The sequence below is a fragment of the Camponotus floridanus genome, unplaced genomic scaffold (assembly GCF_003227725.1).
Source record: "Camponotus floridanus strain SB8 unplaced genomic scaffold, Cflo_v7.5 scaffold120, whole genome shotgun sequence".
Classification (NCBI taxonomy): Eukaryota; Metazoa; Arthropoda; class Insecta; order Hymenoptera; family Formicidae; genus Camponotus; species Camponotus floridanus.
In genome coordinates this window covers 102,978-129,629 of record NW_020229238.1, presented here as the reverse complement: position 1 = coordinate 129,629, position 26,652 = coordinate 102,978, and the positions used below count along the sequence as shown (strand labels likewise).

The 26,652-nt window shown below is 31.2% G+C and overlaps 3 protein-coding genes and 1 long non-coding RNA gene across 9 annotated transcripts; 2 read left to right on the top strand and 2 right to left on the bottom strand.

Moving 5' to 3' along the window:
- Nucleotides 1-96: 96 nt before the first annotated feature.
- On the bottom strand, nt 97-9,972 carry LOC105258154 (DNA-directed RNA polymerase III subunit RPC1). Of its 5 annotated transcripts, none has more exons than XM_020029649.2 (21): nt 9,852-9,972; nt 9,635-9,692; nt 9,312-9,447; nt 8,936-9,085; nt 8,509-8,856; nt 8,108-8,434; nt 7,890-8,027; nt 7,606-7,809; nt 7,291-7,527; nt 5,954-6,284; nt 5,633-5,882; nt 5,321-5,550; nt 4,011-4,361; nt 3,748-3,916; nt 2,612-2,951; nt 2,335-2,522; nt 2,081-2,228; nt 1,010-1,162; nt 746-946; nt 415-548; nt 97-298 (listed from the first exon to the last, which is right to left on the bottom strand). In XM_020029649.2, exons 2-21 carry the CDS (start codon nt 9,676-9,678, stop codon nt 184-186), a joined length of 4,194 nt encoding a protein of 1,397 aa, XP_019885208.1. In that variant the 5' UTR covers nt 9,679-9,692; nt 9,852-9,972; the 3' UTR covers nt 97-183. The 5 variants fall into 5 exon arrangements, with proteins under 5 accessions (XP_019885208.1, XP_019885206.1, XP_025271219.1 ...); XM_020029647.2 differs by having other exon boundaries at nt 9,635-9,710; nt 9,852-9,926; XM_025415434.1 differs by having other exon boundaries at nt 9,635-9,710; nt 9,828-9,908.
- Nucleotides 9,895-11,528, top strand: LOC105258146. The gene is made up of 4 exons (XR_889718.3): nt 9,895-9,958; nt 10,079-10,572; nt 10,674-10,750; nt 11,170-11,528. It is a non-coding gene; the product is annotated as an uncharacterized LOC105258146 (long non-coding RNA).
- A 1,977-nt stretch (nt 11,529-13,505) lies between these two features.
- Nucleotides 13,506-19,776, top strand: LOC105258143 (replication factor C subunit 1). 2 transcript variants are annotated; one of them, XM_011269235.3, is made up of 17 exons: nt 13,506-13,636; nt 13,734-13,871; nt 14,057-14,272; nt 14,344-14,494; nt 14,575-14,769; nt 14,839-15,011; nt 15,110-15,289; nt 15,364-15,633; nt 15,777-15,933; nt 16,114-16,323; nt 16,395-16,621; nt 17,615-17,952; nt 18,020-18,238; nt 18,332-18,505; nt 18,587-18,662; nt 19,202-19,369; nt 19,469-19,776. In XM_011269235.3, the coding sequence occupies exons 1-17, from the start codon at nt 13,628-13,630 to the stop codon at nt 19,571-19,573; spliced, it is 3,006 nt and encodes a 1,001-aa protein (XP_011267537.2). In that variant the 5' UTR covers nt 13,506-13,627; the 3' UTR covers nt 19,574-19,776. The 2 variants fall into 2 exon arrangements, with proteins under 2 accessions (XP_011267537.2, XP_011267536.2); XM_011269234.3 differs by having other exon boundaries at nt 14,575-15,011.
- Nucleotides 19,625-26,603, bottom strand: LOC105258144 (angiotensin-converting enzyme). The gene is made up of 8 exons (XM_011269236.3): nt 26,421-26,603; nt 23,516-23,876; nt 22,779-23,097; nt 22,483-22,707; nt 20,693-21,218; nt 20,267-20,521; nt 20,025-20,200; nt 19,625-19,894 (listed from the first exon to the last, which is right to left on the bottom strand). The coding sequence occupies exons 1-8, from the start codon at nt 26,429-26,431 to the stop codon at nt 19,845-19,847; spliced, it is 1,923 nt and encodes a 640-aa protein (XP_011267538.1). The 5' UTR covers nt 26,432-26,603; the 3' UTR covers nt 19,625-19,844.
- Between the last annotated feature and the right edge of the window lie 49 nt (nt 26,604-26,652).

The window sequence follows — 26,652 nt, the reverse complement described above, 5'->3', positions numbered from 1 at the left end:
ATAATTATACATATATAAATTAAACAACATTGCATCACAAAAATATAATTTCGTTTGTCTTACATATGAGTATCAAATCATAAAATTTAGTGACTATTGAAAGTAAAAAAATTTTTTCTGCTACAGTAAATATTTTTGTTTTTATAAAATATATTTTATGTGTACATCTTATTTTTATAATGCCTACAATATTGGACGGGGTCGTGGTCGCACAAGTCGCTTTCCATAATGAACTTGCTTGTGAAATTGTGGATTATCAAATAGAAGTTCCCTCTTTTGTGGTTCAGATTTGTATGCTGTGTTTAATCATTAAGGAAAATAATGTATATATTAAACATTATACAAATGTGATATATATTCGAAGAAAAATAAATTAATTCTTCACACATATTATAAATAATATGAAAAGGATATTTTTGAAGTAATTTGAACATTCCTGTGCCCACTGGAATTGGAATACCCATTATTATTGATTCCGATACACCACATATAGCATCTCTCTGTCCATAATATGCTGAATCAAATAGATGGTCAGCAGTTTTCTCAAACTGCAATAAACAAGTTATTTGTAAAAGATGTTTTCTTTGAAATTTTACTTATAGAATTAAAGAATTAATGGAATTAATTAATTCTTTGAAATTTTACTTATAAAATTAAAGAATTAATGGAAGAACTTAAAATTTATTAGATTAAAAAAAGCCATATAAATATATCATAAAATAGTGAAAAGTGGAAAATTTTTTACCGATGCAAGGTTTAAAACTGATTCTTTCATCTTGTCTAAGCCTTGTCTTGTAATACCAAGTACTTCTCCTCTACAGGTCATTAAATCTGCCAGAAGTATTAGATGTCGACGATCAACACTGATTCCGTGATTTTCCATTACCGATTTGATTTCTGCCATGATAGTTGTTCTTGCTGCTTCTATTCCGAGTGTTTTAAAGACCTAAAAAGTCATATAAATATGTTTTATTTAATACTGATTTCTCTAAAATTTGACTTCTCTTACTTCTAACGTATTATTCGACGTCGTCTTTTCGCCGTGGACGCCATATGTTGCCATAACTTCTCTAAAATTATCTCCCTCGACGAACAATTTCCATTTGGTTTTCCCATTAGATGTTTCATCATGTACAACCACTCTAGAAACTGATGGCATGCCCTGCAATAAATAAACATTTTAAGTATGTAAAATATAAAGAAATTTCTTTTTTTTTTTAAAAAAAGGTTTTGGAAAAATCTAAGTAATGTATTGTACAAGTATCAGAATGTTTGATGACTTATTTTAACTTAAATATTTCTTTGTATTTATCTTAAATATCTAAAATATTTTTTATATAATTTTAAAGTGTGAAATATATATAATATAATAAGATTACATCACTGCATTTTATATACAGGGTGGACCAAAAGTCTGGATACAGTCGAATATCTCGTATAGAATGCATTTTAGAACAAAATGATTTAGACAAAAGTTGTAAGAAATATCTAGTAAAAAATTTTTGGATTATTTTACCTTAATACTTTTATGTACAAAATAATGAAAGGAATCAATTAGTGTAAAGAACACGTAATTGTTTTGAAGAAAAAATATGTAATTGTTAATTGTAAATTACATATTTTTTCTTCGAAACAATTATGTGTTTTCTTTACACCAATTGATTCCTTTCATTATTTTGTACATAAAAGTATTAAGGTAAGATAATCGAAAAATGAATTTTTTCCTAGATATTTTATGGTTTATGTAAAATTAAAAAATTACTTCAAGCCTCGTAACTTGAAAAGTATTCAATGAAGAAATACTTTATTATAGTGTTTTGGAAAGCTCTCGAGGTAAGCTACAAAAATATGCAATGAAAAATAGGGGGTTCCATTTAAAAAATTCAAGTTGACCTTGCCTTAAGCTTGGCGACGTCACTCAATGTCAAATGGATGTTACAGTTAAATATATCTTTTTAATCCTTACAATTTTTGTCTAAAGCGTTTTGTTCTAAAATTCTATGTGAGATATTCGACTGTGTCCAGACTTTTAATCCACCCTGTATATAAAATCTACATGCACGCACGCATACATTTTTACCTTCACTACAATTTTTGGAAGTGCATCCATTAGACGACGAAACGGAAAATTGGGATTTTCTTTTTGTTTAGTTGGTTGAATAATAATAACTGAGTCACCTATCGCACGCACATTCTTTGGAGTCAGCTTCAATTTTGACGTACAGAGTCTAAAATTATAAATTATTTCTCATCACCCAGTCAAATATTAATATGAAAGATTATTTTTTTTCTAAAGAATGCATTATTAATTTAAATCTCCAACTAAATACTTACATATAACATATAGAATTGACATTCACTTCCAATTTCAACAATTTTATTTTTTCCATGTTTAATTTTATCTTAAGGAAATAATCCCCGCGCGTATATACTTGCTCGATACAGTCAACTATCTCTTTCAGTGTTGTTTTTTGAATTCTCGCTTTCACTCGCTCGGCACCTTCGAAATCTGTACCATCAACCTATAAAAGACAAGATCAAAATTAGATTAAAATAAAGATGTACATTTTACATAGGACAAACTTGCATAAGCTCGAAATAACACGCTTACCAATGTCGCTGTTATAATAGGAGTACTGATCTTCGGACTCGCATTGATAATTTCCTTAATACGCGGTACACCCTGAGTGATATTCATAGAAGCTACACCGGCAAAGTGAAATGTTTTGAGAGTCATCGAAGTTCCAGGTTCACCGATACTTTGTGCGGCGAGTGCACCTACGGCAGTGCCCGGTTCTATCACAGCTCTCATGTACTTTTCCTTGCACGTGTGTATAAATTCGACCAATTGCGAGACGGTAAGACGTTCGAGCTGTAGAACCACAGATGCTTTCGATTTAATGTTTTGCCGATAATGCGCTATCTTCTGTGCCACCGTTTTCATGAATTCACTGCGAAAAGAAGGATCGTATAACTTTCCAAATCTGCTGCGATATTCGAAATTTGAGCGATATATATATATATATATATATATATATATATATATATATACATATATTTATTTATATTTATTATATACAGGGTGTCCCAAAAGTCCCGGACGGATCGAATATTTCATAAAATATACACTTTAGAAAGAAATGTTTCAAACAAAAGTTGTTTCAAACATAGTTGTTTTTACGAAAAAAATATGTAATTTGCAATTAACAATTATATATATTTTTTAAAAACAATTATGTGTTTTCTTTACATTAATTGATTCCTCTCATTATTTTGTACATAAAAGTATTAAGGTAAGATAATCAAAAAATGAATATTTTACTAGATATTTTATGGTTTATGCAAAATTAAGAAATGATTTCAAGCCTCATAACTCGAAAAGTACTCAATGAACAAATACTTTATTATAGTGTTTTGGAAAGCTCTCGACGTGAGCTACCAGAATATTTAATAAAAAATAGGGAGTTCCATTTAAGAAATTGAAGATGACCTTTACGTCACCTTCAAATGATTCTCCAAGGTCAAATTATTGCCACTATCTAATGGCCCCCTTCAAGCTATACAACTTTTGTTTGAAACATTTCTTTCTAAAGTGCATAGTTTATGAAATATTCGACCGGTCCGGGACTTTTGGGACACCCTGTATATTTATTATATATTTATTTATTATATATATTTATTATATATATATATATATATATATATATATATATTTATATATATTTATTTCATACTCGTCGCACTTACACTAGTTCCTTTTTGAATTCTTCACTCAAGCAATCGTATTCCTCGGTAGATAGCATATCCTCTGTGGCGCTCATCACGCTAACAGCATCTAAAGGCTCTTCGTTCTTATAAGGCAACTTTGCTCTTACATGATCATACACTCTCTTATAATCCACGGGACAGTCTTTACCTATAAATACAGAACAGCATATCATTATCTTGAAGAACAGTATTCATTAGCTTATTAAAAAGTTTGTGCAAAATATGTAGCAATGTTTGCAAACCTTCCATGTATGTGGGATCCAATTTGTCACCACCATAGCATATTTGTATGATATCGCGCATCGAATTACGTACTGTCATATCATAATGAACGCACAGATCTTCTAAACTCTTGATTAATCGCCTTTGCATATATCCAGTATCTGCAGTCTTTACAGCCGTATCTGTCAGACCTTCCCGACCACCCATTGCATGAAAATAAAACTCCTTCGAGCCCAATCCAGAATAAAATGAATTTTTCACAAAGCCTTTAACGTCGGGTGTCCTCAACTGTGCTAAAACGTGAGGTAAAGCACGATTTTCGAATCCATTTGGCACTCTATGTCCATTAATAGCTTGTTGACCTACACAGCCTGTAAACAATTATACACACATAAGGCTCTTAGATATCAGGAAGGATTATTTATTTTATATTAATATACAGGGTGTTTCGTACCATCCATTTAAAAACTAGAGAAGTGGTTATTTCAAAAAAGTAAAAACATTTTCTTTATAAATCAGGTGCGCTCTATCGAATGGTGATATTTTCAACTTCTGGTTTCGGAAATAGGCGATTCAGATTGGAAGTGCATTTTTTTAAATGGAACCCTTTTTCGTTGCATATTCTTGTAGCTTACCTCGAGAGCTTTTCAAAACACTATAATAAATTATTTTTCCATAAAGTACTTTTCGAGTTATGAGGCTTATTTCTTAATTGTACATAAACCATAAAATATCTTGTAAAATATTCATTTTTCGATTATCTTATCTTAATACTTTTATGTACAAAATAATGAGAGGAATCAATTGGTGTAAAGAAAACACATAGTTGTTTTTAAGAAAAAATATGTAATTGCTAATTGTAAATTACATATTTTTTCTTCGAAACAATTATGTGTTTTCTTTACACCAATTGATTCCTCTCATTATTTTGTACATAAAAGTATTAAGATAAGATAATCGAAAAATGAATATTTTACAAGATATTTTATGGTTTATGTAAAATTAAGAAATGATTTCAAGCCTCATAACTCGAAAAGTACTTCATGGAAAAATAATTTATTATAGTGTTTTGGAAAGCTCTCGAGGTAAGCTACGAAAATATGCAACGAAAAATAGGGGGTTCCATTTAAAAAAATGCACTTCCGGTCTGAATCGCCTATTTCCGGCCGGAACCAGAAGTTGAAAATATCACCATTCGATAGAGCGCACCCGATTTATAAAGAAAATGTTTTTACTTTTTTGAAATAATCACTTCTCTAATTTTTAAATGGATGGTATGAATAGTCTGAAACACCCTGTATATATTCATATTGGTTTTATTTAAACATACCGATCATTTGCGAAACGTTGATGTAACTACCCTTACTTCCACAGAGTGCCATAGTTAAAGGAGTATTGGTACGATGCAATTCCTTCAAGCATGCTTTACCAACGTTATCACGAATTACTGAAAGCTCATTTAATATTTTCGTTTCCAGTGTTTCCTCTACTGAACATCCAGGTTGAGAGGCGAGTTGACCTTGTTCCATTAGTTTAATATATTCGTGGCATTTGGAGTAACTTTAAATAAATAAAATAATTTGAATTAGTTATTTATTTAAAGTATCGTTTATCGAATTAGACAAATTCAAATTATTCGTACTGAGTATTTAATATGCTTTCTCTGGCTTGAACAAGGCCTTGACTCGCTATGAGATCACTGAGACCGATAGAAATTCCTCTGTCAAAATTAAAATGATTTGTTAATCTTGTTAAGCGCCACATTGACGCAGTTGCATAATCTTCACCCCAATCACGCAGCAGAATATAAAATATATTTTGTTTCGATCCAGAACCCAATGTAGACACATCCATTGCTCCTGCCAAGAGCTCAGAATTTCGAATGATAACATCTGTGGATTTAATTCTGTTTAATAAATATTTAATAAATGACTGCAGTAGAATCATTAGCATTGTAACTTACAAGAATCATTAATACAAAATTCTTCACCAGTAGTATAAGTTTTGCCCTTTGTCTTTAAATTTGCTTTAACAGGACATTCAGGACTTGGCCGAATAATCAGACTGAATATTTGTTTGCCAGTCCACAACTTAACTGGTTTCAGAATTGCGGGTATAGGAAGGGTTACAGTCAAAGATGCGTCTGCACCGGCCAAGAAACAAAGAGCCAATTTCACCTGTTCTCTATCAAAAAAGACATCTTTTTGAGTCAAAAGATATCCACCAGTGATGAAATCTTGTGTTGCCGCTATTAGCAAATCGCCGTTGCGTGGCGTAACCAGATTGGATTTGTTCTACAAGCAAAGCATATAAATATAATATATATTTAAGAATATTTATACAGGGTGTCCCATTTTAATGGATCACCCCGAATAACTTTTTTAATTTTGATTGTAGATAAAAATGATTCAGACAAAAGTTGTATGGCTTGAAAGGGGACATAAGATGGTGTCATTAGTTTGATATTGAAGAGTCACCTGAAGGTCACGTGAAGGTTAAATTCAACTTTTTAAATGAGATACCCTATATGCTTTTGCATATCATGTTATATTCTTATAGTTCATCTCGACAGCTTTCCAAAACACTATAATTAAGTTAGTTTTCACTAAGTACTTTCCGAGTTATGAGGCTTGAAATCATTTCTTAATTTTACATAAATATCGTAAAATATCTAGTAAAATAATATTCATTTTTCGATTATCTTATTATAATACTTTTACGTACAAAATAATGAGAGGAATCAATTGGTCTAAAGAAAACACATAATTGTTTCAAAGAAAAAATATGTAATTTGCAATTAATATATTTATTTACATATTTTTTCTTAAAAACAACTGTGTGTTTTCTTTACACCAATTGATTCCTCTCATTATTTTGTACATAAAAGTATTAAGGTAAGATAATCGAAAAATGAATATTTTACAAGATATTTTATGATTTATGTAAAATTAAGAAATGATTTTAAGCCTCATAACTCGAAAAGTACTTCATGGAAAAATAATTTATTATAGTGTTTTGAAAAGTTCTCGAGATGAACTATAAGAATATGCAAAAGCATATAGGGTGTCCCATTTAAAAAGTTGGATGTGGTCTTCACGTGACATTCAGGTGACTCTTCAATATCAAACTAATGACACTATCTTCTGTTCCCCTTCAAGCCATACAACTTTTATCTGAAACATTTTTTTTACAATCAAAATTTAAAAAGTTATTCGGTGTGATCGATTAAAATGGGACATCCTGTATAAACATAATTCAACAATGGTAATTAATTGTATTGAGAGAAACGCTATAATTTACCGCTAATAGAACCAGCGCTTCTGCTTTCGCTTCCTCGGTTTGTGGTAGATGAAGATTCATCTCGTCACCGTCAAAATCCGCATTGTAAGGTGCACAGCAACATTCATTAAATCTAAATGTTCGATGCTTCAATACTTTGGTTCTGTGAGCCATTATACTTAATTTATGCAACGAGGGCTGCCGATTAAACAGCACCAAATCATTATCTTTGAGATGTCTTTCAACAATGTCACCATTCTGCAATATGTATGATACAATTAAAAAAAAAAACAAGTCTGGGGAAAAAATCTCAAGATCATTATATTAACATATTACCTTCAAATCTTGGGCGGCTTTTATCCGATTACCATACTGAAGGAATACTCTATTATTTTGAGAATTGTTATTATATTGTACATAATTCGCTCCAGGGTGTACATTTGGGCCATTTCTAACTAATGCACGCATTAATTCAATGTTTGAGGAATTAACTTTTTCAGGATATGTTAAAATCATTGCAATTTGTATAGGTACGCCAACCTGTGTAGAAAAATTCGACGTTGCAGATATCTTATATCATGTTGTATTAGATATTGTATTTTCTGTTTCATAATACTTGCTTGATCTATTCTAAGATTCGGATCGGGTGAAATTACTGTACGAGAAGAAAAATCAACACGTTTGCCGGACAAATTACCTCGGAAACGACCTTGTTTTCCCTTTAATCTCTGTACTATTCCTCTACCAAATTTTTTAGGCTAAAAGAGCATTAATGTATATATTATTGAGAAAAAGGTAACTGCAGATTTTTTTGGATATTATTTGTTAAAAGACTTACTTGCATGTGAGCAGGTATACCAGACATTTCGCTATTAATGTACAGACCACAATGTAATTGAAGATAATCCCATTGTTCCACATACTTATTGGCATTAACATTGGTTTGTTTATAAATAACTTCATTAATAAGAGATATTTCTGATAATTTCATTGTTAGATAATCTTCATTTGTACCAGCCTTTATATCTGATAAAGTACTAGGTCTAATACAAACAGGTGGTACAGGAATTCTCGATAATATTAAATCTGCTGGTACTGCGCATTTAGGATTCATTAATAACAAACAGACATCACTTGCTGGAATTCTTGTGAAAAGTTCTAGAACCTTAAAGAATTAAATTCGTGTAAATTACATACAAAAAAAGTATTGAAAAACTTAAATAGAGTTTAAATTCATACCATGTTTGGAAATAGACATTGATCAAATACAGTTCTGTGATTTTGATCTACTATACTTTTAAGCTCTTTATCCTGCTCCATTAGTGGGCCTAACTCAGCTAATTTTTCTTGAATAAGAGGATCCGTTTTCTTTAAGTTCTTATGCCTTTCGTATACAATCTTGAGAAAACCTGCTTTTTTAACAGGACCATTGTTTTCTTTACAATTTGGACAGATTGTCTTCTTCTTTGCTTTCTCCCAGATTTGTTTACGCAATCCTTTGCGCATTAAATATCCAAAATTTGGATTTTGTATTTTTTGCGAATAAAAGTTCCTTTCTTCAGTGGTTAATAAAATATGAGAGCAATTCTATAAAGATAATATAATTGATTCATATAAGAAGCAATTATGCGATAAATCTTAGCAAATAATTGGACAACATTATCACCTTGCAAATCATTTGTAAAATCTGGATGATAGATCTGAAGTGGCCGACATGAAAGATTGGTAGCGCCAGATCTATATAACCAAAGTGTCCCACACAATCTTGCAATATTTTGCCACATGTAGTACATTCAGTCCCATTAGAGCTTACTCCCTGCAAGCAAAAGCAATGAATCTTATATATAAATATCATATATAAATATTATATTATATATAAATCTTATTATATATAAATATTATATAATATTTAATAAATAATATCATATAAATGTTATATTATATTATATTATATATAAATCTTATTATATATAAATCTTTTCATAAATTCTTTGTTTCTCTTAAAGCAAAGATATAAAAGTAAATGTTATAATTTTTTATACCATGCGTCTGTCAAGTATTCCATGCATAAATGGAGTACGCTCCGTATCTTCATTGTACAAGTTTCTAGTGATAACTTGCACACTGGATTGCATAAGCATATTCTGCGAGTTGTCCGCCTCAAAAGATATATGGGAGCTGAATAAAGAACATGTATAAATAAACAGCACGTATTACAAGTTATATACAAAAAATAGCAAGTGATATAATTATCCAAGACTCGTGACATCCCTTAACTTCGTCAAAATAAATTGATTTAAATTCATAAATTATCTTAATATCGCTAATTAATCAAAGGTTTCCAATGATAAATTGATTTATTTACATCTCGTTGGCGACATTCGTCTCCCTGAACTGTTCCTTCACCATGTTTGTGCTTCTTTCTGCACGCAAACGATTAACTGTATTAATAATTATTTTATTAATAATATTTTAATAATAATTTTATTAATAATTAATTAAATTTTTATAAATACACGTGTTCTAGCTCTAGCAGAGAGAAACCTGAGAGCAGCCACCTTGCCTTAAAGGCGCATTCATACCTTCTTCTTCTTCTTTGGATTTTAATGGTCACCTCTGATCTGGGAGCGATCAGTATATTCAGGCCAACAACTGGTTTGAGCGAGAGAATAATGTAGTGAGTTAAAAGGTGATGTATCAGGCGCATTCATACCATTTCAATTCATAAATTATCTTAGGTCTTAGAAGATCAAAAAGTAGAAATAATGACTATCAGCAAGTTCTGATTGGCTTCTGCTTTTCTGTCAAGGTGTGAATGCGCCCTTATCCCATTGATTACGGGTGAGTGAAGTCCGATCGACCGCGTCACCAATTGGCCAATTCAAAATAGGACTCTCTGATTGGTTAATCGTTGCTGGTTCTCCTAAGGCACTAAGGGCCGGTTGTTCCAACTTCTTGGTAAATTTTACCCGATAGATAGTCTATCTTCGTCTCTTTTTTAGAACTTATCTGAAAAGAGACGAAAATATGCTACCTGTCGAGTAAAACTTACCAAGAAGTTGGAAAAATCGGCCCTAAATATATGAGTATTCTATACTCCGCCATTTTTAATCCATCCCCCCACCCATTCCTCCTTGCCATCTGGGCTCCGCGCTTCGTCACGGAGCTAAAAAGGTTATAGAATACGTATTAAACTTCGTTGTTGCGTTTTTGCTCTCTGCATTCTAAAAAAATCATCTTAATATCTATTGTAAACTAGTGTAGAACGTGGGAAGTGTTGGAGTGTTTAACAGTTATACCTAGGTAAAGTACAAAATATATTAGTTTGAAGAAAAAATTGAAAATATTTATCTGCAAATAAAATGTAGTGACGTTTATTTACAAGTTACATATTTGTTTTACAGCAAGGTTTTTTAAAATGTCAAAACGAAGCACCAATCGTAGCAACAAAAATATGTTGCTTCCTGAAAAGAACAACAAGGTAATCATCTTTTTGCCTGAACTGTTCATAATCATTTACATTAAATGCTGCAATTCATTAAGTATTTAATTTTATATTATTACTTCGCTTACTACTTTCTATCAAACGAGCCATAAAATAGGAAATTGATGTCATGCGATGTAACAATTTTTGAGTTTTCAATGTCCCTTAACATCGTTAAACTGGAATATCTAATAACTACTACATATTGAAATATAATAAATGCAAAGCAATCGATTTGTCATGTAAAATTGCAAATTTAATTTAGATTAATAAAATTAATGTAGTTTGCACTTTATATTATTGTCAATCTTTCGATTTTGTGTTTATATTTAATCTTCTGATATAAATATTTAATCTTCTGATATAAATATGATATAAATATGTAGTATAAACGTGTATACTTTAATTCATTTCAGAGCTATAAAGATGAAGATATTGTTGAACCAGTTTCAGAAGAGAGCATTTTGTCGATGATGGCAGAAAATCTCTGAAACAACAGTTGGAGAGACTACACATAATAATAAAACAGTATTCTCATTGCCCAGCAGTTGTCGAATACCTGCAGAAATATAATGTAAAATAATTCATTGATGTGCGATATTTTTAGTGTTTCATACATTTATATTGTATTGATTGTATATATTTGACATTTGGAATAATACTAGGTTTCTGTATCAAGTTTTTGTAATAGATTGCGAAAATTATTTCCTCAAAGTATTTACTATGATCAGAATTTTAGGAAACGTATGTAATAAATCGAATATATTGTAATGTACCAAACATTTCTTTATTTATCTATTATTTATGTACAATGTTTTTAACATTTTAACGAACAGCTTTAAAAATATATATTATATAAAAAATTATATGAAAATACATGTAAACATTATGTAAGTAAACTGAAAATAATACACTTTTTAAGCGGCTTTGAAAAATTTTTTATATTAAAAAAAATTCATATTAATATTTTAAAACATAATAATTTTTTATTTTATGATCAGAAAACATTTTAATTTGTTCTTAAGCTTTTGACCGTTTCAAACTCGCGGTTCTATAAATATTTTTCCGTTTTCTGCTATTTTCTGAAAAATTCTTGGTACAATAACACCGAACATTAAAAAAATGTTCGGTGTTATTGTACCAAGAATTTCACAATTTTTGTTTTCACATCACAACAATTTGGAAAAACAATATTGACGTATTTTACTAGACGTTCTATCAAAGTGAAGCTTCCATACATCAAGATATGCTCTTTGTAAATTTTGAACATATAATCGCAATGTAATATTAGATGAAACGTTTCTAAACATGGCTCTTTTAGGCCACCGTAGTTTAATGCACTGGTTTTAATTTTGCCCAATTATCCGCTCGATGAGTCTTCTTCTTCTTCTTCTTCTTCTTTAAGTTTAAATGGCCACCTCCGAAAAATGGTTGTGAAATTCAGGCCAACAACATCGATCAGTCTCGAACTGTGATTCTTCAAAGTGTTTCTGAAATAAGAAAATTGCTTATAAAGTGAATGTCCCTATTGGCTACAGTTATTCAAATTTATGTAATTTCTAACGGCGACAAATCTAAACTACATTAAAAAAACGATCCGTGATTCTAAACAAACAAAAAAGTTGCGTAAATTGAAAATTTAAGAGAGAGAAACTTACTTCGCAAGGATAAGACAAGTTATTTCGTAACCAAAATTTTCTGCGGAGATTATTTATCCATTGCCGTCGACGATCATCATCCGTAGGAAATTTGAACATTCGATAACCTTTTTCTGTTCTGTTCGCACAATTCCCCGCAACGCAGCAAGGCATTTTTTTACAGTATTGCTGATTTTCCGTTTTATACCACATCGTATATATGAATAGAAAAATGGAAATACTCATATTTTCTTTCTATCCTTTTTTTCAGATTCTTGGTCGAGCGGTCACCGAGGTGTGACATGTGGCCGTTATGGTCAAGTTAATAAAGATATATATGAATGGCACTCGGATAATTCGGTATTCATAGTCCGATCTAGAGAACCTCTAGGAGAGAGAATGGACAACTGATCAAGCTTTTTCATGATTGGCTGGCAGAAAATGTATCAATTTTAGCTATTGCGACGCCAATGCAAAATATGATGACACACAAATAGGACACACATATATTAACCTATTTGTGTGCATCATATTTTGCATTGGCGTCGCAATAGCTAAAATTGATACATTTTCTGCCAGCCAATCATGAAAAAGCTTGATCACATGTCACATGATCAGTTGTCCATTCTGTCTCCTAGAGGTTCTCTAGTCCGATCTTATATTTGAGATCGCCTTAAGTTCGAGCTTAAAATGCTACGCAGCTATTTGATTGGTTGAAAGAGGTCTTAAGTCAACCTCGGACCAGACTTAAGACGATCTTAAATATAAGATCGGACTATGAATACCGGCCAATATTTTTATGCTGGATTTATCTATGGCCGGTATTCATAATTCGGTCTTAGGCCGAGTCTACAATAGGTAATTTAAGCCTTAAGCCTTAAGAGATTGACCAATCACAGTCAAGTATGAAGAGAATACTCGATCGTGATTGGTCATTTTCTTAAGGCTTAGGGCTTAAATTACCTATTGTAGATCAGGACTTATATTCAAGAACTCATTCAACCAATCAAATAGCTACAATGCAGTCATTGATTGGAATGAGAGCTTAAAAGACAATCTTAAATATAAGATCGGGCTATGAATTCCTATCTATCTTATATTTTACATCTATGGGCGTACCTCTGTCGCGTAATTTTTGTTATTACATGTGAAAACGAAGCTTATCGATCGGAAAATTGATACTACATAGCAATTATATACAAATAAAACGCATGATCAAAGCATCTTATTGATAAAAATGCCGCGGGTATGTAAATATATAAGGAGAGTGAATGCTATTGGATTATTTCTTGTATGTTTCTTTATGTCGATTTTGTGTATCTTATCTTTATATACTTTTACAGGATATAAGATCTTACTTTACGTCGGTTGCGACTTCTCAGAAAAAGAACAGCGAGCCTGGTGCTTTAAAACCCCAAAAGAGGCGTGTAATTTCTTCGGACGAAGATGAGAAGTCAAAGTCACCTGCAAAACGTTCCAAGGTGTGCCATGTTATTGGCAGTAGATTATGTGCATTATTTTATTCATAATATAATTTATATTAAATTATAATTTATATAATTTATAATAGTTATATTAAATTATTATTGATAATGTGATTATTATTTATAATAGTTCATATTATTCTTTTCATCGCTTGTAATAATACAAAGTTATGATTAATCAGATTGTACAAAAAAAAGCGACCAAAGTTTCTGTCTTGTCTGACTCCGATGATGATGTAATTGTGATAAATAGTAAGGAAGATTTTACAAAATCAAGAGCAAACAAGAAAAATGAGATTAAGAAGCCACGTAAAGAAATCTCTTCTAGCGAATTGTTTGGCAAAAAGCCAATAATGAGAATAGAGGAGGCAAAAGTGAATAAAAAACTGCAGAAACTGGTAAATATTATATAAACAAAAATTAATAAATTAACAAGCAGTCTATAAATAATATTTGGATTTGTATATAGGAATCTGAATTTCACAATGATGATGATTTTGAAGCTGCACTTAAACAACTGGATACTTCGAAAGATATAATAACACAGGATACAAAAGAAGATAAAAATGGCATTGAAAATTCAAGTAATTTAAAAAATTCTGAAGCAACAATTAAAACAGGTTTGTTGAATTATTAAGTTATTTTATTAAATGTTCACATAAATATTACTAAACAAATTTAACATGATAAAATATTCCAGAGATAGTTCCTAATAAAAGCAAGAAACATGATACTTCTTTGGAAAAAAGTCAAACAAAAATGAATACAAATACTAAAAAGATGAAAAAATCTCCCAAAAAAAATAAGATACATTTAAAACTTATTTCTCCTTCAAAAGAGAAATTAAAAATTAATAAAAGTAACTCCAGCTCCAATGAAGATTTAGATATAAACAGTAAATATAATGATGACAAATTAAAAAAATTAAACTGGAACAACTTGACAATAAATATCTCGAAACAAGTTTCAGCTGCGAAAGAAAATGAAAGTATAAAGAAACAATCGTCAGATAGGAAGAAAATCGAAGCGGATTTATTTGAGGAAAGAATAGAAAAAAAGAAGCAGCGTGCTGTAATGTATGAAAAATATCTTCAGAGAGGAGGCGCCAGAAATCCCGGTTCAAAGGAAATTCCTACAGTAAGAAGATTTACATTCATATACAATAATTAAAGATAATTGTGAAAGAAAACATTTTTTAATAAGATAAAAAATCATCAATATTTATTTTATTATAGGGTGCACCAAACTGTTTAGCTGGTGTGAGTTTCTTACTCACTGGTGTTTTTGATTCACTGGAAAGAGATGAAGCTGAGCATTTAATACGGAAATACAGTGGTCGTACTGTGAATACCGTTTCGGGCAAAGTTAATTATATCATAGTAGGAGATGAAGCTGGTCCAGCAAAATTGGCAAAGGTACTTTTTTTTGCCCATAGATGCATATATGTTTATATATGCTTGTTATTTTTTGTTTATATGGATATTTTTAGGCCAATAGTTTGGGCATCAAACAAATATCCGAAGATGATCTCTTAGAAATGATTCGTACAAGACCAGAAGGTAAAACTGAAGATGTATTTATAACAAAGGCGAAATCAAACGCGAAGAAAATATTGAATAAATCTGAGGAGGATAAATCGCCATTATCAAAAGAAGAAAAATCGGCATCAACAAATTCGTACGATCTTTCTGAAAAGATAAATATATGTGCACCTGTGATACCAAAGCAGACATTGGATGCAATTAATTATTCGCAAGAGGTAAACTTAGACATCAGTATCATAAAATATATGCATAAATAATATAACAATTAAATTAAATAAAATCTAATAAAGACTAAAATATGATAAATAAAATATAATAAAGATTAAAATACGATTCTTTTTTATTATTCTTTTTCTAGACTACAAGCATCGGTTCGCAACCGTTAGTTGAAAAGTATAGACCTAAAACCATGAAACAGATTATAGGACAGCAAGGAGATAAGAGCTGCGCACGCAATTTACATGTGTGGTTGCGCGATTGGTATAAGAATCGCCAAAATTCGAAATTAAAAAACGGTAGTATGTCATAATGTATACGGACATTAATATTAATATAGGTTTTAGAGCAATTGTTATGTCTTTCATATCTTTTTTTTCAATAACTATTTTTTTTTAGAAAGCAATAAAATAAAATATTTGATAAATTGAAATAAAATAAGAAAATGAATCAAATTAATTGTGTTTCTATTTTAATAGGCAGCAAACAAACCCATGGAGAAAGTTTCAAAGCTGCTTTGTTGTCGGGTCCCCCAGGCGTTGGTAAAACAACAACTGTGCAGGTTGTTTGTAAAGAATTGGGGTACGATCTTGTAGAATTCAATGCTTCTGACACAAGAAATAAGACTCTCCTGAAAGAAGAAGTCTCAGGATTATTATCCAACACTACGATGAAAGATTATGTCACTGGTGAGTACATAATATAAAATTTTAAAATACCTATATCATTCTTTTATTTGATGCAGTGAATATGTGAACAGGTACTAAACAAAAGACCACAAGTAAGCATGTACTGTTGATGGACGAAGTCGATGGCATGGCTGGCAACGAAGATCGCGGAGGTTTACAAGAATTACTTACTTTAATAAAAAATACCGAAGTGCCAATTATCTGTATCTGCAATGACCGATTTAATACAAGAGTGAAGACTATTTCCATGCACAGCTACGATCTAAGATTTCACAAGCTCAGAGTGGAGCAAATCAGGGTATGGATAGTCTACAAAATTCCAACTTGAGTAAAATGTTTCTTATTTGATACAATTAATATATCAATATATTAATATACCTTCTTATATAGGGTGTCTCAAAAGTCCCGGACCGGTCGAATATTTCATAAACTATGCACTTTAGAAAGAAATGTTTCAGACAAAAGTTGTATGACTTGAAGAAGGCCCTCAGATAGTGGCAATGATTTGACTTTGAAGAGTCACCTGAAGGTCACGTGAAGATCACCTCCAACTTTTTAAATAGGACACCCTATATACTTTTACATATTCTTGTAGCTTGCCCCAATAGCTTTCCAAAACAATAAAATAAAGTATTTTTTCATTAAGTACTTTTCGAGTTATGAGGCTTGAAATAATTTCTTAATTTTGCACAAACCATAAAATATCTAGTAAAATATTCATTTTTCAATTATGTTACCTTAATACTTTTATGTACAAAATAATGAGAGGAATCAATTGGTGTAAAGAAAACACATAGTTGTTTTTAAGAAAAAAATATGTAATTTGCAATTAACAATTATATATTTTTTTTAAAAACAACTATGTGTTTTCTTTACACCAATTGATTCCTCTCATTATTTTGTACATAAAAGTATTAAGGTAAGATAATCGAAAAATGAATATTTTACAAGATATTTTACGGTTTATGTAAAATTAAGAAATGATTTCAAGCCTCATAATTCGGAAAGTACTTAATGAAAATTAACTTAATTATAGTGTTTTGGAAAACTCGACGTGAGCTACCAGAATATTTAATAAAAAATAGGGAGTTCCATTTAAGAAATTGACGATGATCTTCATGTGACTTTCAAATGACTCTCCAAAGTCAAATCATTGCCACTATCTGATGGCCCCCTTCAAGCCATACAACTTTTGTCTGAAACATTTCTTTCTAAAGTGCATAGTTTATGAAATATTCGACCAGTCCAGGACTTTTGGGACACCCTGTATAATTAACATATTCTTCTTTAGAGTGCTATGTTGTCTCTATGCTATAAAGAGAATATTAAGATGCCGACGGAGGATCTTAATCGTCTAATCGAGTCGACGAATTATGATATTCGACAAGTGATAAATCACCTCGAATTTCTCGGCGGTCGTACACCTCATGTGGAGGCGACCGACAAGAAGCATTCGAATAAGAACTTCAAACTCGGCCCGTTTGACGTTATAAAAATGGCATTCAACGCGGAAGAGCAAAAAAATATGAGTTTAAACGATAAGATTGGTTTATATTTCCACGATTACAACATAGCACCTCTTTTCGTTCAAGAAAATTACCTGAGTGTCAGATCATCTCAAGTACCACTGTGAGTATATATCGCTATTTCTGTGCACGATAACAAGAACTGCTGGACACTTTTGCTACGTTTGCAGTCTTCAGAAGCTGGATAAAATTGCTCATGCGGCTGACAGTATATCCCAAGGAGATGTCATCGAGAAGGCAATGAGAAGCAATATGATGTGGAGTCTGCTTCCATTGCACGCTTGTTTCTCGTTTGTTATACCAACTAATGAAATGTCGGGGAATCTTGATGCGTTGGTGCGTTTTCCGGGTTGGTTCGGGCGAAACTCGAAGGCTACGAGATTTAATAGGTATCTATAACGTTATATCTAATGTATAATTTTTATTAAATTCAGTAGCAGTTCTACTACTTGGGTCGCTATATAACAATACATAATTTCTAGATTAATACAAGAATTAACGACGCATACGCGATTAACGACAGGCGCAAATAAAGACGCTCTGAATATGGATTATATGGTTCATATTCGAAATGCCATTATAAAACCTCTAATAGATAACGGTACGGATGGTATTGAAGCAGCAATAAACATCATGGGAAAATATCATTTAACAAGGTCTACATCATTTTGATTATATTGGATATTGGAAGAATATTAGAAGATATAACCGTTGATATTTAATTTTTTTTTCTTTAGAGAGGATTTGGATTCAATGATAGAGATTTCTCTCTGGCCAGGAGTTCGCGATCCTACGAGTAATCTTGATAGCAAAGTACGTGCAAGCAATATTAATAAATGTCATATTAATTCAATAATAATCAAGGTTGGGTAATAACTAGTTGATTAGTTAAAAGTTAAAGAAAAAGTTAAAAAGTTAATAATTTTTAACTCAATTTAGTTATTTCAAAAAGAGTTAACTTTTAACTTTAACTAGTTATTTTTAAAACACATAAACTTAAACTTATTAACTTTCTCCCCAAATTTATTTGATGATTTATATTATTATTATTTAGAGTAATCTAATTTTAAAATTACAATTACTAATTTAATATAAAGTGAAGTAATGCTTTTCAAAATTTTAACTTTTATCTTAACTAACGTTAATTTAATCTTAACGTAACTTTTATTGAGTTAATTTTTTATTTGTATAACTTTTAACATAACTAAATTAATTTTTTAACCCATTAACTTTAACTTAATTTAGTTTAAAAAAATATAAACTTACCTAACTCTGGTGATAATATATAAAATAACTATTACAACTTTGTATTATAAAATTAAAAGATGTGTAATTATATTTGAATATTTCAGGTGAAAGCAGCATTTACACGAGCGTATCAAAAGAATTCTCCTATGCTGCCATATGCAATTAACAGCAATGTTGCAGCAAAGAAAAGATCTTTGCAAGATGAAGATTTCATAGAAGAGGAAAATAATGAAGAAGAGGATGACAGTATCGAGTTCGACAAAATGATCAAGGTAGCGTTAAAAATTATTTCTACAATTTTGTTACAAGTTATCAATTTTACAAAAAGATATCAATTTTACAAGTATGATTGTGTAATTTAAAAATTGTAGGCAAAGAAACCTACTGCTAGTACTAGTAAAGCTGCTGTATCTACGAAAAGAAACGGCGAACCAGCTAAAAAACGTGCAAGAAAGGGACGGGATAAACCCAAATAGGCGACATATAATATCAAGGAATGGAACGTAAATGTTATTTAAAGAACAAAATGTGGAAACACAGAATTGATTATTGTTAATATTCGTTTGTTTGCTTAATCATATCAATCGCAACGACACTTATATGTGAATGAATATGGAATGATTTTTATATTTCACTTGTTAAATTTATTGTGCATTGAAATGCAATGACTTTACAAAGTCTTATGTTCCCTGCTCTCACTTATTTCAAAATATAATTTTATTTTTCTATATCCATGGAGGAAATGTATTACTCAGAAGGATCGTTGTTTCTAAGCTCTTCTCTCGTCTGTACGCATTCTAAAATGAAAGAATTAATTATCATATATAAATATTTTGAGATATATATATATATATATATATATATATATATATATAAAATATAAATAATAAAATCCTTAATTATTGTATTTTCAGCTACAAGACGTACTTCTATTACTTGATTTCCATCCAATATATTCATTAGTTCTCTTATTTTCTTCAGTCAGCCAATCGGTCAAAGGTTTGAAATATTCCAAAAGTCCAGCAGAATCCATTTGTCTTTGACCTGCGATCTTTTCCATTGCATCTGGCCATGGTTTTGAAGAACCCAACTCCAGCATAGATCTAATACAAACACGGTCATTATCTATATTGTCTCGAAAATTGTGTCTTTATAATACTCAAACTTACTTTAGCAGGTTTCCGGCATCCTTGTTATCGTAAATATCACATTGATGCAATGGATTGGCACTCGGATTTTTCGGATCATATTGCTTCGCCTTGGTGCACAGGGCTTTATGGAATTGGAATTGTATCACGAAACTTACATAGTATCTTATATACTCAACGTCTGCGATTATGTGATATTTTGAACCGGGATCGAAGTCCTCTTCTGATCTATCCACTGGTGGTTCAATGCCTTGATACTCCTCTGCAAGCGACCACCTTTGAAGTAACAAAAGTTCTTAATTTACTCATTAAAAATTAATTTTTACTCATTAAAAATTAATTTACTCATTAAAAATTAATTTACTCATTAAAAATTAATTTTTAAAAATTCATTAAATAATTTTATCTTCAAAGAGAACAAATTATTCACGAAAGAAATGAACCAACCAATTGCAGTTGTAATTGTCGGGCGTCACTTTTCCTTGGAATACATCCCAACGCCATCGATCCATCATGTAGGCGAACGGCAAGAATACAATCTTTTCAAGACTCTTCACGTAGAGATGATTCAGCAATGCTTCTCGGTCAGTTGAGTCGTCCTTCAAGAGTCCGATTTTCTTGAGATGACTGGGGATGGACGCACTGAGAGAGATGACGTCGCCGACCGCCTCGTGAAAGCCTGGATTTGCGCCCTCCTTGAAGACAGTGGGCTGATGCTTGTATTGCAAATAATACTCGACGTGACCCATTTCATGATGCGCCGTTAATAAGTCCTCCATGTTAATGCGCGTGCATTGCTTGATCCTGAAATCTTTGCCATCATAAAAGTCCCACGCACTCGCGTGGCAGATCATGTTCGTGTCCTTCTGCTTCAACAGGATTGACTTTTCCCAGAATGTGTCTGGCATAGCGGATAGATTGATCGATTTGAAAAAGTTCTCAGCAAGTCGGAATATGCTTGTCGCATTGTAACCTGTGTGAAGAAATATTTATAATTATAATATTATAATATTATATATAATATTATTAATATATATATTATTGAGGAGCAGTGGTCCTCTTGTACCCCGTACAGGGCAAGAATATATATAATATTATTATTATAAAATATATATATATATATATATATATATATATATATATATATACAGGGTGAGGCATCTAAAACAGGCCACCTGAATAACTCCGTTGGTAAGCCGAATACAAAAAAATTGTTCAGACAAAAGTTGTATGGTTTCAAGGGAGACATATGATGGTGTCATTAGTTTAATCTTGAAGAGCCACCCGAAGGTCACGTGAAGGTCAGCTCCAACTTTTTAAATGGGACACCTTATATGCTTTTGCATATTCTTGTAGCTCATCTCAAGAGCTTTCCAAAACACTACAATTATGTTAGTTTTCATTAAATACTTTCCAAGTTATGAGGCTTGAAATCATTTTTTAATTTTACATAAACCGTAAAATATCTTGTAAAATATTCATTTTTCGATTATTTTACCTTAATACTTTTATGTACAAAATAATGAGAAGAATCAATTGGTATAAAGAAAACACATAATTGCTTCGAACAAAAAAATGTAATTGTTAATTGCAAATTACATTTTTTTGTTCGAAGCAATTATGTGTTTTCTTTACACCAATTGATTCTTCTCATTATTTTGTACATAAAAGTATTAAGGTAAAATAATCGAAAAATGAATATTTTACAAGATATTTTACGGTTTATGTAAAATTAAAAAATGATTTCAAGCCTCATAACTTGGAAAGTATTTAATGAAAACTAACATAATTGTAGTGTTTTGGAAAGCTCTTGAGATGAGCTACAAGAATGTGCAAAAGCATATAAGGTGTCCCATTTAAAAAGTTGGAGCTGACCTTCACGTGACCTTCGGGTGGCTCTTCAAGATTAAACTAATGACACCATCATATGTCCCCCTTGAAACCATACAACTTTTGTCTGAACAATTTTTTTGTATTCGGCTTACCAACGGAGTTATTCAGGTGGCCTGTTTTAGATGCCTCACCCTGTATATAAAATTATAATATTATATATAATATTATTATAATAAAATATATATATGTATATATATATATATATATATATATATATATATATATATAATATTATTATAATATAAATATTATAATATATTTATAATATTATAAGATATTATAACACATAAGAGATTGACCGATGCAAGATCAAATTATGATTTCAGAATCAAAGGTAAACCTGCCTTGCTCGACTAAAGCGTCGCTAACATCCGGCAACTGTTTGCCAGGAAATGGTACGGTGAATTCCGCGATATTCGACCAGGTCTGAGCCCACGCGTTGCCCAATAAATGTGCTGGAATCGGGCCATCCTTGGAAACAATGCTCTCCCCATATTTCTTTCTGAGTTCGTGCCGGACATAAGCGTGCAGTTGCAGATACAACGGTTTTAATTGTTGCCAAAGAGTCTCTGCAAAGATTCTCCATTTATTTTACGAATGCATCATCGCACAGACACAGATAATATTGTGCGAATCTTACCGATTTGTTCGGGGAAGTCATCGGCCTCGTAATCCTTCATCCAGTAGGCCGCGTAGTCGGAAAAGTTGTTGAGCCTTGCTGCGGTGTTGGCCAACTCGACGTATTTGGGATACAGAGATTTTACCTGCTCACCCGAAGCTTTCCTCCACTCCACCCAGATGTGTTTCAACTCCTCGGGATCGCGGCTGTGCATCAAGATTTCAGTGATTTCCGGCTCAAGCGCGAGATCGCACCTGCTCCTATTCTTGTAGTCGCAGATCTTCGCAGTACTGTAAATATTCTCCATCTGACTGATGGTCGATTCGAATTCCTTGTAACTCTGTAATCAAGTTTCGCGATCAATGGTACCTTCCTAATTCTAATTCAGCGATCTAATTCTTATTTAATTAATCAATTGTTTAATCCAGATGTTAATTCTGAGAAAAATCGCTGTACGAAGAGGAAAGAAGATAATAGAAATTCTTCTTCACTTTAATTTTCCACAAAAAAGGCTTTCATTCACTAAGAAAAAAATAATGTTGAACCAATAACATTAGTGTAATTGGAATTTATTTTATTAATTCAATATAATTTTTAATCAAATCAATATACTATGTATTGATTTGATTAGTAATGTTATTGAATTAATAAAATAAATTTCAATTACACTGATGTTGTTAATTCAACATTACTTTTTTTTTCAGTGTTATTAACAAATAAAGACAATTGATTTAGATTTGTCTTCATTATATTCTTACATTTTCAGGAAGCGCGGCGACGCCGAGTATACCGAGTTTGCTGAACTGCCTTTTGAGATTCTCGTCTTCTAAATTCTTCCAAGGAAAAGCATTCACTTCTTCAGCGATCTGCTTCATGACACGCGCAGCTGCCGTGGATACGTTTATCTTCTCCGCCAGGTTCTCATCCGTGAGGTTTGACGCATAATTCCATTCAGCAAGGGTCCTTTTGTTGCTCCATTTTGCATATTCCGCGTCAATACGGTTCAGGACAGCCTGAGCATTCTCCAATAGTTCCGCAGCAGCCTGCGAATCTTCGACGGGATCTACCGGACCCTCTGGCTTAGACGCCGCTAAACTTACGATTGCCGCTACCAAGATTCTGATGACACGATAATCACGCAATCAATAATTAATAATTGTAATAATATATGTATTATATGTATTATATAATAATCTCGAATAATTAATTTTTTTATTGCTGATAAATTGTTGATGATTGAAAAAATTGTAAACAATGTAAAATGTTTCTCAGTTTGAAGATGACATGCATTTCGAAGGTCGGTTATCGCTCTAAACAATTACTTTATAAAACTTATAGTCATATGATAAGCATTTTTGACTCACAGTCATTTGATAAACATTTTTTTGCAACAATTTCTTTTTTTCTGTTCTGTGTTGCGTATGTGTGTATTGTGATATATTTATTATAATCTTATCAATATACTGCCAACAGCAAATGAGAGATATTTTATAATAAATCAATCATTTACTAAGAGTAAATCAAATTAAAAATTTATACAAATATAATAAGTAATATAATAATTCTAATATAATTAATATATAATAATTACAATAATTATATAATAATTATAATAAATATAATAATGTATAATATAATAATTCTAATATAATTAATATAGAACAATTATATAATAATTTAATATAAAAAATAATTAAAAAAATATAATTAAAAAAATTTTCAATTCCAAAAATATATAATTAATTTTATCTTCTCTCTCTCCTTTTGCACACATATTTCTCGTTTATACATGTATAAGTTCTATAATCTATGTCGAATGCTGAGAGATCAGAGCGAAGGTATAAATTATCTAGAATTGGAAAACATTATTTTTGTTGAGGTAATCTCTTTGAGAGCGATGCAGTGTTACATGATATGACGAGGTCGAACAACAACGCGATTTCTAAGTCTCGTCCAGGAGTGTGACACGAAGAGCACTCGCGTCCGACGTATTAACTCATTAGATCGTAAGTGATCGTCGCCGTGCATCCGGGTATATTCGGCATAAATGCCGGCAACAATATCTCAAGTGTATCGGAAGTGGATAATCGTCCTTCGCGAAATCAGTGGCACGAAACGAATTTAATGAAAATTGTACAGAATGTCCTTACATATGTTTAGAATCTTCAGTACAATTTTTAAATCGATTCACTAAAGCGTTCACAAGTTATAAGGATTTTAATTTGCACCGAATTAACATGTGTTCTTATGGGAAACGCATAACCACGTCAATTCAAATGAAAAAAACACATGGAAATAATATTCAGAATTTGTTTAAAATTTGCAAAAGTTTAGATACAGAGGAAATAATTGGTCAAATAATATTATACAAGTACTAACTGATTAAAAAGATATTAAATATAATTGAATAAGATTAGCCATGTATCTGTCACAAGGCGAAATTCTCTGCTAAAAGGTAATCATTTCGATTAAGGATGTTTTGTACCTATTTTCAAAATATTGAGAATTTAATAAAAATTGTACAAAATGTCTTTACATATGTTTAGAATCTTCAATACAATTTTTTAATCGATTCGCTAATGTACTCACAAGTTATAAGGATTTTAGTTTGCACCGAATTAACATGTGTTCTTCTGGGAAACGTATAACCACGTCGATTAAAATAACAAAAACACATGGAAATAATATTCATAATTTGTTTAAAATTTGCAAAAGTTTAGATACAGAGGAAATATTTGGTCAAATAATATTATACAAGTACTAACTGGTTAAAAAGATATTAAATATAATTTAATAAAGTTAGCCATGTATCTGTCACAAGGCGAAATTCTCTGCCAAAAGTTAATCATTTCGAACATTTAACAAAATTCGAAATATTTCAGTAAAAACGCAATAAATATTAAAAAATGAGCCGTTTATTTTGAAAGTGACCTAAGTCCATTTATATTTAAATTGAGATATTTAAAAGTTTGCGTTTCAATCAATTAAAAATATATAAAAAAATGGACTTATGCCACTTTCAAAATAAACGGCTCAAATACATCTCTGCACAGTAGCACACAATTTCTTATTCAAAATACACCAAAAGTGAATATATTTGTCAATATTGATTTTCAGCTACTTTTTGCTGGGATTGTACATACAAAACATCCTTAAATAAGTAACTTATAAAAAAGGCATTAACGTTAATTTTTCGAAAGAAGAGAATATCGTGATCCATCCCAGGCAAACACCAAGTAACAGTTATATAATTGTTAGTTATAATTTTCCACTCAAATATAATTTTTATTTAACACCTAACAGTTATATATCATGTAACAGTTATATTGTTGAATAGAAAATTATAAGTTATATAACTGTTACTTGGTATTTGCTTATGATATGATTAATAAAAAGACTAGGATATGATTAATAAAAAAAACGGTAATATATTTATATATAAACAATTATATGCATGTGTAATATATACACAAAATTATACAACATATGATATGTTATATGACATAAGATATTTTAAATTAGGGTTATCTCAATTATTATAAATCAAATCGTGTGCTCTTCATCTTCACCTGGATGCGACATTAATTTTCATAGGATTATCGAGCATCTTCGAATCTTCGGATCAGGACAAACATTATGCTAATCAACTAACGGGATACTTACAGGCGCAGCATATCGGTTTGCCAGTCTCTTTCACGTTCTTACGAAATAAGATCTTGCGGTTTTAGTGAAGAAATCCGAGCAACTTTCAGTGAGAGGGTCTATAACGTTCTCCACAGACGTACACAATCGCCTTCCAACCATTGACTGACCTTCGTGAGCGAGATGCGTTATCTTTTATGCAACTTCCCCTCCTTCATCGACAGAATCCGGTGGCGATCCCCGATAAATTCAA

What these genes read in the sequence shown, in the direction of transcription:
- LOC105258154 (XM_025415434.1), bottom strand. Translation starts at nt 9,849, where the DNA reads ATGAATGCGCCTTTAAGGCAAG. An exon ending in GAAAGCATATTAAATACTCA is followed by an intron (nt 5,551 to 5,632) that starts GTACGAATAATT and finishes ATTTATTTAAAG; the next exon opens with TTACTCCAAATGCCACGAAT. An exon ending in CAGTTTTAAACCTTGCATCG is followed by an intron (nt 549 to 745) that starts GTAAAAAATTTT and finishes TGTTTATTGCAG; the next exon opens with TTTGAGAAAACTGCTGACCA.
- LOC105258143 (XM_011269234.3), top strand. An exon ending in GTTCAAAGGAAATTCCTACA is followed by an intron (nt 15,012 to 15,109) that starts GTAAGAAGATTT and finishes ATTTTATTATAG; the next exon opens with GGTGCACCAAACTGTTTAGC. An exon ending in AAGGCTACGAGATTTAATAG is followed by an intron (nt 18,239 to 18,331) that starts GTATCTATAACG and finishes CATAATTTCTAG; the next exon opens with ATTAATACAAGAATTAACGA.
- LOC105258144 (XM_011269236.3), bottom strand. An exon ending in TCGCCGCGCTTCCTGAAAAT is followed by an intron (nt 23,098 to 23,515) that starts GTAAGAATATAA and finishes ACTTGATTACAG; the next exon opens with AGTTACAAGGAATTCGAATC. An exon ending in ATGGAAATCAAGTAATAGAA is followed by an intron (nt 19,895 to 20,024) that starts GTACGTCTTGTA and finishes CTTTCATTTTAG; the next exon opens with AATGCGTACAGACGAGAGAA.